This window comes from Penaeus vannamei, chromosome 26, assembly GCF_042767895.1.
Source record: "Penaeus vannamei isolate JL-2024 chromosome 26, ASM4276789v1, whole genome shotgun sequence".
Taxonomy (NCBI): Eukaryota; Metazoa; Arthropoda; class Malacostraca; order Decapoda; family Penaeidae; genus Penaeus; species Penaeus vannamei.
In genome coordinates, this window is record NC_091574.1 from 12,708,384 (window position 1) to 12,720,883 (window position 12,500).

Sequence of the window (12,500 nt, forward strand, 5' to 3'; positions counted from 1 at the left end):
AAGAATAGGGAAAATTACTACTTCATCACATTTTCAGTGGCAAAAAATTTATATTTTGTCATAACTATAACAAAAACTCATGGGATGACTATACATACACCCAAAATATGAGATTGGCACACCATGGCATATATGCCCCTTGAATCTAAGCCAAGCATACAATGGCATGTAAGCACATGCCATCCAGCAGTAGGGGGTTGGTCAACCTGCATTTGGGCTTGGTTTCCCATGAAGTGATTTGACGTTGTCCAGCCTAATTCGGTTTAGTGCCAAGTTATTGTATTAATAAAGTTTTAAATAGTCTGTTCAGATTTCCCATGTGATGAGGTGTGGTCTGATTGGTCAAGGGGGTATATAAAATCCAGAATTAGGAGGTACACTACACTTTGAACAACTACTTGCTTTCTGAGGTCAACGCTAGTTTGAGTGTTGTAAATACTCTTCATTATCAGCATAATTATCAATTGACCATTTATTGTCAAAATATCAAAACAGCCTCTAACTTATATCAAAATAAAATGACAATACTGTAATGAGTGCCAAAATTCCTTCCAATAGCCTAATTTTTGGGGTGACAGTAACATATCAATAAAACATCATAGTGAGCATCATTATTTGCCATAACAAATGTATGTTTAAGCAAAATTTTTCATCAACTTCCAGCTTATAAGGTATCAATATCTATTTTCTGCTTAACCCACTTACGACAGGTGTCACATATATGAGAGACCCGGAAAAGTAAACATTACTGGGCATCCCGCTAGTGCGATGCTAGATCAGAGATTGTGCTCTGATTTTGTCGCCTGTGACAGGCAGCATGCGGGAATGTTCCCGGACTCGTCTACGCACTGATTTTGAAGCCATGTAATGTTGCTAATGGGTTAAGTTATCAATACAGATTTTTCAGTTTGTGTATCAATACATTCCCATGTACAACTAGACAACACATACCTCAAAGAATCCATCTTCAGTGTTAATTTTTTCCCCTTTGAAGACTGGAAGCACATCATGTTCAATTGGTTTCAGTCCCTGAGTGGCATTCATAGCATTCTGCATGGCTTCTGTCACTTCTTTTATTTTGCCATAACAATTTGCTGGGGAGGTAATCATAATATAAGCTTTCAAAGAATACTCTATCTAAAATGATTATGTTTCATATTGTTTATACATAAATAGCTCCAAAAAGCTAATTACTAGCTTGTCTGATCTCACCAGTTTACCCACCTCCTTATAATTTCATGAAATATGTGTATTTCTAAAATTCATATTACTATCATAATTGTCATCAATGTAATTATCCTTTTTTCATTGTCATTATTATAACATAATACATAACAATAATGATAATTTTTTTTCCATAAAAGTTTAAGGAATGGAGTAAACAGATGAGGTCAGGTATGCCTAGTAATTAACTCCTTCATGAATAAGCAATATCAATAAAATAAAACTGCAGTGGGCAGGTCATTTAAATATGATAGCATTACTGGATTAAATGCAGAACAAAGGCAAAATCCCTGTGTACTAGTAATAAAAGTTATATAAATAGAAACTAACCACAAAGAAAATAAAAAAAGAAAGAGAGAGAGAAAAACACCTGTTATAAAAATCTTTATACATAACCAAATAAATGCAGGTAAATTTACCTAGAATACATATTGCTAAATATTCATCCATATTTTAAAAACTCTTTTGTCCTGGAACTTCACTATATACACAAACAGAATTCAAACTTTGAAAAGGAGGCATGTAAACTTACGACACAGACGGCCAGGTTCATGAACATGGCCACAGTTGTTACAAGTGAGCAATTTCAATACTGGCAGCATTTTTTTGTGGCCCGTTTCTGAACCAAACTTCCTTGTCAACCTCTTCTCTCTACTTCTGCGATTCTTGGGCACAGCCCACAAGATGCTATCACCAATCAAGTCTTCAAACGGACTCTGGCTGATTGAAATGGCCTGTTGGTGTGGAACGTACTCCACACACACCATAGCTACACTGGGGGGAGGCCCTGAAAAGGGAAGAACTTGGTAGTGGCTTTGCAGTCTCCATTAGGCTTCATTTTTAACTTCTTTTATTCTCCTTCATATCAGTATCTATATGTTTGATGATTTTCACCACATACGGGGTGCAATATACAGTGTAAGATGGAATAATGCCATACCGCATTGATATCATGAATATATAACCTCTCCAAAAAGGATTCGAACCCCCACCGCCATTGCAAGGAACTTTTAAAACGATCACTCTAACCACTGATACATGACCCACTAAAAGGAGTGTGCAACTAGGAACTATCCAGCATTACCTACCTACTCATACATCAATAAGCATAGCGAAGTTTTACACACACTCCCTATGGGCACTTGGTATATATAGAAAGAGCAGTTCAAATCCCAAATCAGAAATCCTGAGGTGTATTCAATGAAAGATGGAATAATGCCATACCGCATTGATATCAGGAATATATAGGTAATCCTTATGGATGCCAGATAGCTCCTAGTTGCACACTCCTTTTAGTGGTTAGAGTAAACGTCTTGCAAGTTCCTTGCAATGGCAGTGGGGGTTCGAATCACTATCGCTGAGGTTATAAGAGATAATAGAAGTCCATATATTATATCTTAAGTTCACAAGACTGAACATTTAGAAACAATAAATTCCCACAAAACTAAGAGGAAATTCTAAAATCCATCTAGACAAGGTTTTAGGTATTGAGTATATGTGGTATTTTTTAAAAACTAGTTTGGTTAATGGATAAAGTGCAAAATATAAAACTTTTTCAACAACTCGTTAAAAATAACTTTGTTGTTTATTATCAAAATGATATGAAATTTGGTGGTGTTTATCACCATATATGTATATATAATATATTTTAAAAATTGTGAAAATCCGATCATAAATGCTGAACTTCTTTCTCGAGCACGACGGCCCCCTTAAGTTTCTGGATGTGACTAAATAACACAGCATATTTGATAGGAAGAAAATTCTTTAAGCATAAATTGCAATAAAGTCCTAACAATCTGTCAAGATCCCCTTTTCAAATTTCATTAAGAAGAAGAAGAAGAAGAAGAAGAAGAAGAAGAAGAAGAAGAAGAAAAAAAAAACAAAAAAAAAAACTTATGATTGTAAAGAATTAGGTTATCACATGCATCACATTAAAGAATCTTTTATAATCTTAAGGTATATATTTTCATATGATATGATAATCCTACCTTTTGTTATATTCTATCATTACTAATACTCATGTATACTTGAATTTATATATATATATATATATATATATATATATATATATATATATATATATATATATATATATATATATATATATATATATATATATAAATTACCTCTATAATAGGGCATGAACAAGCTGAATTTAGACTTTGAAAGGTTAATAAACTAGTCATCATGTAAGAGCAAACTAGGAGCTATTCACTCTCACTCGCCCAGTAATAACCCGAGTGTTTCATTATCCATTCCACCACGAATGTATATAACAGGTAACATCAATATTTTCTTTGAAACAAGAACAAAGGATAAAGAAAAAACAGTGAGGATAAAAAACTATCACTAGACTAACATGACCAAAGTACCATAACTTGAATTACCAACTGCTCCATATGATCTCCACTACAAGACTCATTACATGACAGTAAAGGAGTTAGTTGCTTCAGGTAAAATTTATTATACTAACCTTTAGTTTTTATCTTATATTCTAAGCCTTTCCAAGCATAACACAATAAAATGTAACAGTTTAGCAGCAGCATTACAAACCAAATCAACCTAACATCAATGGGAAGATGTAGTGTTCACTGTAGTATGTTTTGATAAATGTCTCTGCACATAAATAGCTTTACAATTGCTCAGCTATTAAAGAGTCAATTACTAGACCTTGTGATCTCACTTAGTTTCACCTTTCCTTGAGTTTGTGGGAAAAACAATTTTTATACTAATGCTATCAATATCAACATTGTTATTATTACTATAAACATTGTAATCATTATAGAATTATTGATATCAAAAAATATTTCTAAAAGATATCAAAAAATATTTCTGAAAATCAAGGAAAAGGGTGAACAGGTGAGATATGAAGTACCCATGATTGGCTCATTGCTGCCCTAGTACTTGTGAAGCCATCTATGTGTAAAGACAATTGATAGAATAAGCTCACAGTGGACATGGCGAGTATGTAAATGCCATCCCTGGTGGCTTCAGAGTAACATACACTCAAAACAATTAGATTAACAATAATTGTTTTAACTACCAGGACAATAATTTGTCCCAGATGCACTATACAAATGTCAAATTATCAAGGAAAAAATATTTCACGTTTAAATATTAGAAAATAAAATGACAGGCGTTATGAATCACTTGTTCTGAAAGCAGTTTTTATCAGTTGTTATGAATCACCTGTTATAACAGATTATTCCTTTGGGTTGTAATTTTGCAGCTAAAGTATTTAAAATTTTCCATCTATGACAACATGATTTTCACTGACAATATGAAATATATTTCATGTAGTCTGAAGTGATTAGAATAAATCTAGTAATAATTTTCTTTGCAAATTCTTGGTCTTCTAAGTCAGTAACTACACCCCTCTCCTAATCCAAATGGCTTGAAGAACAAGTTGGAAAGCTGGGCTTTGGCTTGGTGGGGCCAAACCTTATATCAGGTATTTAATTTCTGCTGAATATAAAAAATGTAATTACAGAAGCTGTTACACTTTGTAGCATGTAGATTCCAGTTAGTTACTCTGAGTCACACAAGATGAGGTTACTTGGTCTATGTCAGAGGAGGTAGGTGCAGAAGCATTCTTATCATCAGAGATATCTCAATTATAGTTCAGGTAAACCTTGGTATTTTTGGAAATGATACAGACACTGAAAGTGAAGAATCTGACCATACCATCTAATAGAACATACTGTTTTGTTAGCTTTCTTTAATACCATTATATTTGCAAAAAATAATACAGGTAGTAGAGAGTCATAAATATAAGCTCCATGACATCTATTTACCACATTTCCCACCAACAAAGACAGGGAAGATTCCCAATGACCCACAAGCTGGCCTAGCTGGAATTATTACTAATGCAACAGTAATACCGGGTATCTATGGCTGGGGATCCATGGGCAGTCACTCTGACTGTCTGTCAGGTACAGGATGGGATTGGTCACACTATTCATAATGTCCTCCCATAGAGAAACCTCGTCCCAGAAAAGACCTTAATGTCTATACTAACCTCCTATACGAACTAAGCATTGCGGATTCTTTGAATATTATGCAACACATAGTATGCATTTACAGGAAAATGTAATGACATTATTATAAAGAAAGGAAAAAACTAAACTCACTGATATATGTAGTAACTAGTGCTGGCAAGAACAATAATAGAAATGAAGAAAATTGGTTGTAAAAAATGCAATGCTGTGATTAAGTCCATGGTGATTGGGTGGGTTTCCAAGGCAGAGCTCCTGATTGGGAAATACGGCAATTGGGTGGGGATTTGGGGGCTCATATGGCAATGTTTTGATTCCCAAAAGTGGCTGGAGTAATAGAAATAGAGACTGGGGGGTGATGCCACTTCTTAAACTATTAGCAATATTTTCTCTAATATAATTTGCAATGGAAAATAACATGAGGCTAATCTTTTTGGTGGTGAATAAAGGGCATGCCTAGTCATGGCAACATAGATTATTGAATAAATCTTTTAACTTGTAGTTGGGGATTTGCACTCTAGCAAGTGCAACCTTACTAACAAGAAATTCACATATATTACATGAAGATAGTGGTATTTATGGATTCACTCTCTTTCTCTCTCTCTCCTACCCACATCTATAAGACAATTGCCACAGAAACCTCACTCCTATTCTTGGGAGGGTATGAAAAGTACCAGGTAAACTGTGGGGTAAGATATGAGTAATATACACAAAATATGATACTGTAATAACACAAACACAGAACAACTTACTATATTGTCTAATGGCTGTCATCCCCCAACTCCCACCCTAAAATGTTAAAAATCCTCCTCGTATTCATAGCAGGATATAATGGACAAACATCACACATGGTGAAGACAGTAAGATACAGACTATGAATGATAACTTATTAACCTGATGGATGAATGATGATGATCTGTAATACCCCACATTCTATTCAGGCTACATTCCTATACCCATGTGATTCTCTATTGCATCATCCTGCTGTACATATATGGTGGATTCTTTAAGGTCTATGGAGATGTTTAATGTTTAATGTTTAATATTTGAAGCAAATAAATATGCTAGACATCATAGATCATCTAGCACTATGGTAAAGTATTGTGTCAGAAAGGGCAAGGAAAAGTTAAAGACTATGATAAAACGTGTTAGATGTCAAAGATTTGAGAGCGTTATAGGATAATATGGTAGTGAAAAGAGGGGAGTAAGTGGATTAGAACAGAGATTAGTAGAAAGGGGAGGGTTAAGGAGGTAGGGCGATTGAGTGAATTATAGTGTATAGAAGTATAGAATTATATGTCACAGGGGAAGGTATAGGAAAAATGTTCAAGGAAAAATAAATGGCTGTTGGAAAAGTAGGAGAATATCTGGGGAGAGGGGAAGGTACTAGATAGCAAAGATTAGAGGGTGTTATTTTTTTATTTTTTTATTTTTTTTTGCTATGATTTATTAAAGTATAATTTTGAAGGGTTACCTTCATTAAAGGTGCCATTGCCTAAGATTTTTACCATATAAATGAAGCCGCTACTATTGGAGACAAACAAACTCCGTCCGACGAGCTAGTGGCGCGGGAATGGGCATGATACGATGCCATCTGTTTTTTGGTCCACAACAGCCATGGCATGTAGGTACATGCCACCCGTATGCTATGGGTTAAGGGAGTAGGGTGATTGAGTGAACTGTATTGTATCTGTGAATGGGGAAGGAGTAAGGATATTGTTCAAGGAAAACAGAGGTGGCTGTTGGAGAAGTAGGAGAAGAATAATTTGGGGGATCAGAAATGGGGACTGGAGAAGGTGGTGAAGTATCAGGAAATATGTCTGGAAGGGAGGGATCTGGAGAAGGACATTGTTATGATAGAGAGGATTCATGTGAATATTCAAGTGGGTGTGGTAGAGACAGGTAGGATGGAAGGAACTTCAGGAGGAGGAGGATAGATATCTGCAAATACTTTAACCTATTACCGCTGGTATATTTTGCGGCTGAAAATAAAAGTTTCTGGGCGGCTACAAAATCGGCACTCGGGGCTGGCCCGGACTCTGTCTGCGCACAGGCTGTGGCCCGCTGCTGACTCGGAGCGCCACAATGGTGGGACACCCGGCAATTTTTTTTTTCTGGGTGTCTCAGACTGTTTGACCCCCATAATTTCCCTGATATAATTCATGCCCTCACCTGCTAACGGGACTAACAAATCAAGATTGTCGATGGAGAAATGCTACTCCATCTCTTGAATGATTAATTTGCAGAAGAAACAATGTTGAGAATCTATGAAATCATTGGATTACCTACAGAAAAACATAATTTTTCTCAACTTAGCCTCTGGGAGGGTGCTATTGGTGACAATTACCCATTTTCCGTTTAAAAGAAGGTGACTTGAAACTGGACCTGTATCCATATTTGCATTGTAGATGGTGATAGGAATCCAATGATACCAATCGCAATCTGATAGGCAGGAACATTTTTACTAATTACCTTTTGTAAATATCATTTATATTTACCCCAGCAATTTCTCTGGTACCTTAAATGATCTCTGCTATTGTGACCAGAATTATGGTTATTGGGGGAGGGGGGGAATTTCTGCTGCATAATATCTATAGGAAAGGGTGGGCGAGGAACCCATCCACCAGACTGTAAAGTATTTTTCTTGCGTGGGGATTATCATATTTTTTTTCATGCATGAAAACTATCATTTTGTCTAAATTTATACGGACAGATGATGAAACAAGCATGCCGAAAGGTCAAAAGAATTTTATGCAAAGATGATGATTTAAAAAAGAACTAAGCATGGGTGGAAAGTTACCCGAGAACTACATTTGCGCAGACAGAATCTGACCAAATGTTTTTTGTGCAGGGAGCATACCAAACTCTACAGTCTGGCCCATCCATACCACAGTTGTCCAGATCCTCTAAACATGATATTCCAATAATAATAAGGTTGGATGGCAGTGTTAAACTGGTAATTTTCTATATTACGTCCGCATAACCGATATCGACAATTTTGGTATCGTTGGATTCCTCTCACTCTATACAATGCAAATATGTAGGTTTTAATGTGCGGAAACTTGGCCCTGATAGCGGGGGCAACGATGTCCGAGCGGCGGACGTAATATATAAATTACCCTAATAATATAACCTCACAGTGAAAATAATCATGGTTATTCACATGACTTTGCATTGCAGGGGGCTGTGGCCCCTGCGACCTCCCCTGGGGGGTCTCAGGAAACAAAAGATCCACCACATATTCACGGCAGGATAGAGCGCACACGAACTAGATGCGGAGGCTGTGGCAAAAGCACATCTCTAGCATTTTTTCCTGGCTAGTTGCAATTTCGCACAGAAATTCCGTCTCCGAATACGAGCACCCTCCACTGACTGACTTCTGAACGCGACGGTTATTTCAGTTAGGAATACGGATGTCATTATTCCAGAGGACGGGAAACTCAACCTTGAGGCCATCGAAAGGGACGCAAAACCCGCCGACGAAGGCGGGCCACCCTGTTCGTCCTGATTATACTACAATTGTCTCTATATACAATGCTGACTATGCCAAGGTTAATATGCTGATTTAGTGGGAATCTTACGAGGTAATTGTAATATTACGCCCGCCACTCCGACATCGACGATGATTGCTAGGAATACGTGGTAGAGGTTTTGTTTCCTTGATGGGGGTTGGGGGCCGCAGCCCCCCCCAGGGGGGTTGCAGGTCGCAATGGAAAGTTATGTGAATAACCATGTTTTTTTTCACTGTGCGTTATAATATTATGGCTATTTAACCCTGTATTTTCCTTGGAACCTGTCATGCCCTCCCCTGCTATCGGGGCCAAGTTTGTCGCTAACGGAGGGTTTCCGCTCAATAAAAACTATAAATCTGCAATGTGGAGAGTGAGAGGAATCCAACGATACCAAAATCGTCGATATCGGTTATACGGACGTAATATAGAAAATTACCAAACTTACCGTTAAAGTAAATACCAATACAAGTCAAATGTGGATTTTGGGGGGGGTTAACAACTGTTAACCAATGCACACAATTAATGATTATTTATTATACAAATTCATGAGCCAAAGTATATCCATGAGGATTTTTGTAGGTAGTCTTTCCATTATTATGAAAAAGAAACTCTGTCAAATATCATTTTTAAGTTGCCTTACCATGTGAAAACACACTGCTTATCAACCTGTCGAGGGTTCTCTCTGCCAACGAGAAGTTTTCTTGTAAGAATCTCAACACTTTCGACATGTTTACTGTCTTCTCCGGCACCAGGGTTCAGACACAAATGTGTTAGGTACTCGCGATTCAGAATTCCTTATTCGAAGTATGCCTTGTGCTGATATTAAATATTTTTACACCTATTTTGTCGTCGAAAAATTAATGCGACTATATTTACCATACGGATGGAAATAATGAAATATGACTGGTTGGTTGAGGTTAATAATCTTAAATACAAAGCCCCAGACGTTACATTTCATTTGTATGTTTAAGATTTTTACATTTTCATAAAGTTTACACAATTAAATTTTTATGTATAAAAATATATAATCCTAATATGATGCTCAAACTTTAATCATATTTTTTACGAAAAAATCCTTAATAGTTTCTTAACCCTGCTTCCGTCGTAACCATACACCTTTTGATATTTACATTTGTTTCCATTCAAATGATTATAGTATTCTTTATTCCTGATTTTTTACTCAGTATTCGGCCAAATGAGTAACATATGGAAAAATTACATCGTTGAATTTTCACGGATCATTTGTAAAGCTGCTTTCCCTCTGCCGACTGCCGAGAGGACTCGTCCGCTGTTGGCAACTTGGCAGTGTCGTGCGGGTCGCCGTCAGAGTAAGGTATATTAGTTACGTCGCTCTGTTGTTGTGAGTCCTTGTAAGCCATGACCAGCTCAATGCGGGGCCCCGCAGCTCGTCTGCTGGATACGATCTTAAACCGTACATCGGTACACGCAACCACAAGGAATATATATCGTTCATATAGTGGATATGTGATGTGTGGACTTAAGCGAGGATATGACACATCGAGATTGGCTTCTATGATGGTAAGTAAAGTTATTTTAGGACGAGACATTTTGCCGGGAATAAGTGCGAGGATCGGGGCCCCCGAAGAGGGATAATGGAGCCGGTGAGGTTGTCTGCCGCTTTACACAAGGCTAATTCCTTATTTAAGAGGGGAATTAAAAGCTTTAGATGTAGAAATTGTGTCTTGTTTACTCTTTGACGTCTGTAGTTAACAGTGGTTAGTGTTACATCGGGATACGAAAGAAAACTAACGAATAGCGAGGGTGTTTCGTTGGTTACTCAACGCAATCAGCTGATAGACCTTATGAAATGGGCAGACGATGCTTAGCGCTTTGAGCATTTCACGGAGTCACTAAATTATAGCTAGTCTATTTGAACTATTTTTGACCTTCTTTCTTGGTTCTTTTTATTGAAACGGGTTTAATTTAACATCCTAAATACGTATGAATAAGATCAAGGTGAGTGGGCATGCTGTGACGTTGTAAACGCCGTTTGGGTACGGGGACTTCTCCAGAGCCATTCATCAGTCGAAAATTAATCTATTTTTGACTGCACGAATTCCAACAGTACAACTGTAGACTATCTTTTACGATCTCTCATGCTAACGAGAATATTTTCTGTTTGTATAAGAGGTATGGACTAATCAAAATCACTAATGCGTCTGTAGATGAACGACAATATCTCATTGCTCTAATTTTTCTGATTGTTTGTAGTGCTTTATCGTGTTCCTGTTTGTTATTCTTTTGTGCATCATTTTGATTTCCGCGTAATATTATAACAAGTATAATTTCTGTCATAACTGCATACAATTCAAGATTTATTTATAATTTCATTTTTATCAGGAACTTGTTTGAAGCCATCTAGCTGTTTCGGTTTCACCGATCAGTTGGTTCTTTACCCATTTTCGTTGTCCATTTAGTCTTAAATACTTAAGTTTGGCACAGAACAGAAGCACTGCCCTGTGCGCATGGCCACTACACATTAATGTATTCCTACGTGTGATGCAACCGTGTTAGGTAACGGGCGTAGCAGCAATCTTGGTTTAGCTGTCTAATATTAGTGTGAATGTTAATGTGAATAAGATTAATTCAATACATGTGATCTGGATTCCATTTGTCTGTGTTATGTCAGTCGAAGAAAAGAAGGATGTGTATTGTTGTGCTCTTCCAATACCCCACAGTCTCCCCTCGGCAACCCACCTCTCCCCTCAGCTCTCCTTCCATAGACTTTCCATTACGTAGGATACCCTTTCGTGTGTGAATATCCTTTCTCGAGTTTCTAGCCATGTGTGTCTACTTTAGATAATTGCATTATTTTACGGTTCGTTTATTTGTTTGTTTGTTAATAGGTTACGTACTGATCTATACTTCTAATAACCGCGTGCAAAGTTTGCTTTGTAAAACACTCACGAGAATCTAGAAATAGCTTTCATGACGTGACTGTATCGCATGACAGAATACAGAAAAGTTCTGACCACGTGCCGGAAAAGCATCAAGGGGTTGATTCTCTCGGTATTTTTAATCACAAATTTGCGATGAATAGTTTTTATTTTCGAGATAGTCTTCTAATATCTCATTAATTGATTATTTTCAGATTTCCATGTTCTCTGAAATAAACTCTCTTTTTTATATGAAATACCGCTCTAACAGATGCACGTAAAAAAAGAAAAAATAGATACGTAAAAACTAACAATTGGTAACAACAGGGAAGAGAAATATGGCTTAAATGGTTGTCAGTCGTTATCTGACTGGACGACTCTATAAAGAAATCTGTTCTAGTTTTTTATGTAAGAAAAAAAAAAAAACGCTATTGTTTACCTCAGGCAGGGGTTTCCATTCAGTCCCGCGTTGGTGGGACTGACTAATTATGTATGGACAATTTACCTGAGTTCTGTTATTGAGAACTATCTTTGCACGATTCTCTTATTTTGGACATATTAACTATGTTAGACTAAGCGCGTGCAGTAATGTAATAGTGGGCGGGAAGCCGGTCAGTTTCAGGCTTTTAAGTTTCAAAATTAATTTCACTGTTAGTAAGTTTAATGGGCACCGCAATTCAAATAAATCTTGAAGTGGACAGGAGAGCTTCCTGGGACAGCCGGTTCAATCGGGCGGGAATGAGGGTATGGATGTATATAGGTGTATGGATGTATATAGGTGTATGGATGTATATAGGTGTATGGATGTATATAGGTGTATGGATGTATATAGGTGTATGGATGTATATAGGTGTATGTATGGATAGATGTAT

General features: G+C 36.9%; 1 protein-coding gene across 1 annotated transcript in view; it reads right to left on the reverse strand.

Annotated features, from left to right (window-relative positions):
* The window catches only part of mRpL32 (mitochondrial ribosomal protein L32), a 39,075-nt gene extending 29,549 nt beyond the window's left edge, over positions 1–9,526 (reverse strand). Inside the window, exons 1-3 of the mRNA XM_070140052.1 lie at positions 9,372–9,526; positions 1,757–2,011; positions 952–1,094 (exon numbers count right to left, since the gene is read on the reverse strand). Coding sequence (XP_069996153.1) covers positions 952–1,094; positions 1,757–2,011; positions 9,372–9,459 — 486 coding nt within the window. The 5' untranslated portion in view covers positions 9,460–9,526. The remainder of the gene's footprint in view (positions 1–951; positions 1,095–1,756; positions 2,012–9,371) is intronic.
* Between the last annotated feature and the right edge of the window lie 2,974 nt (positions 9,527–12,500).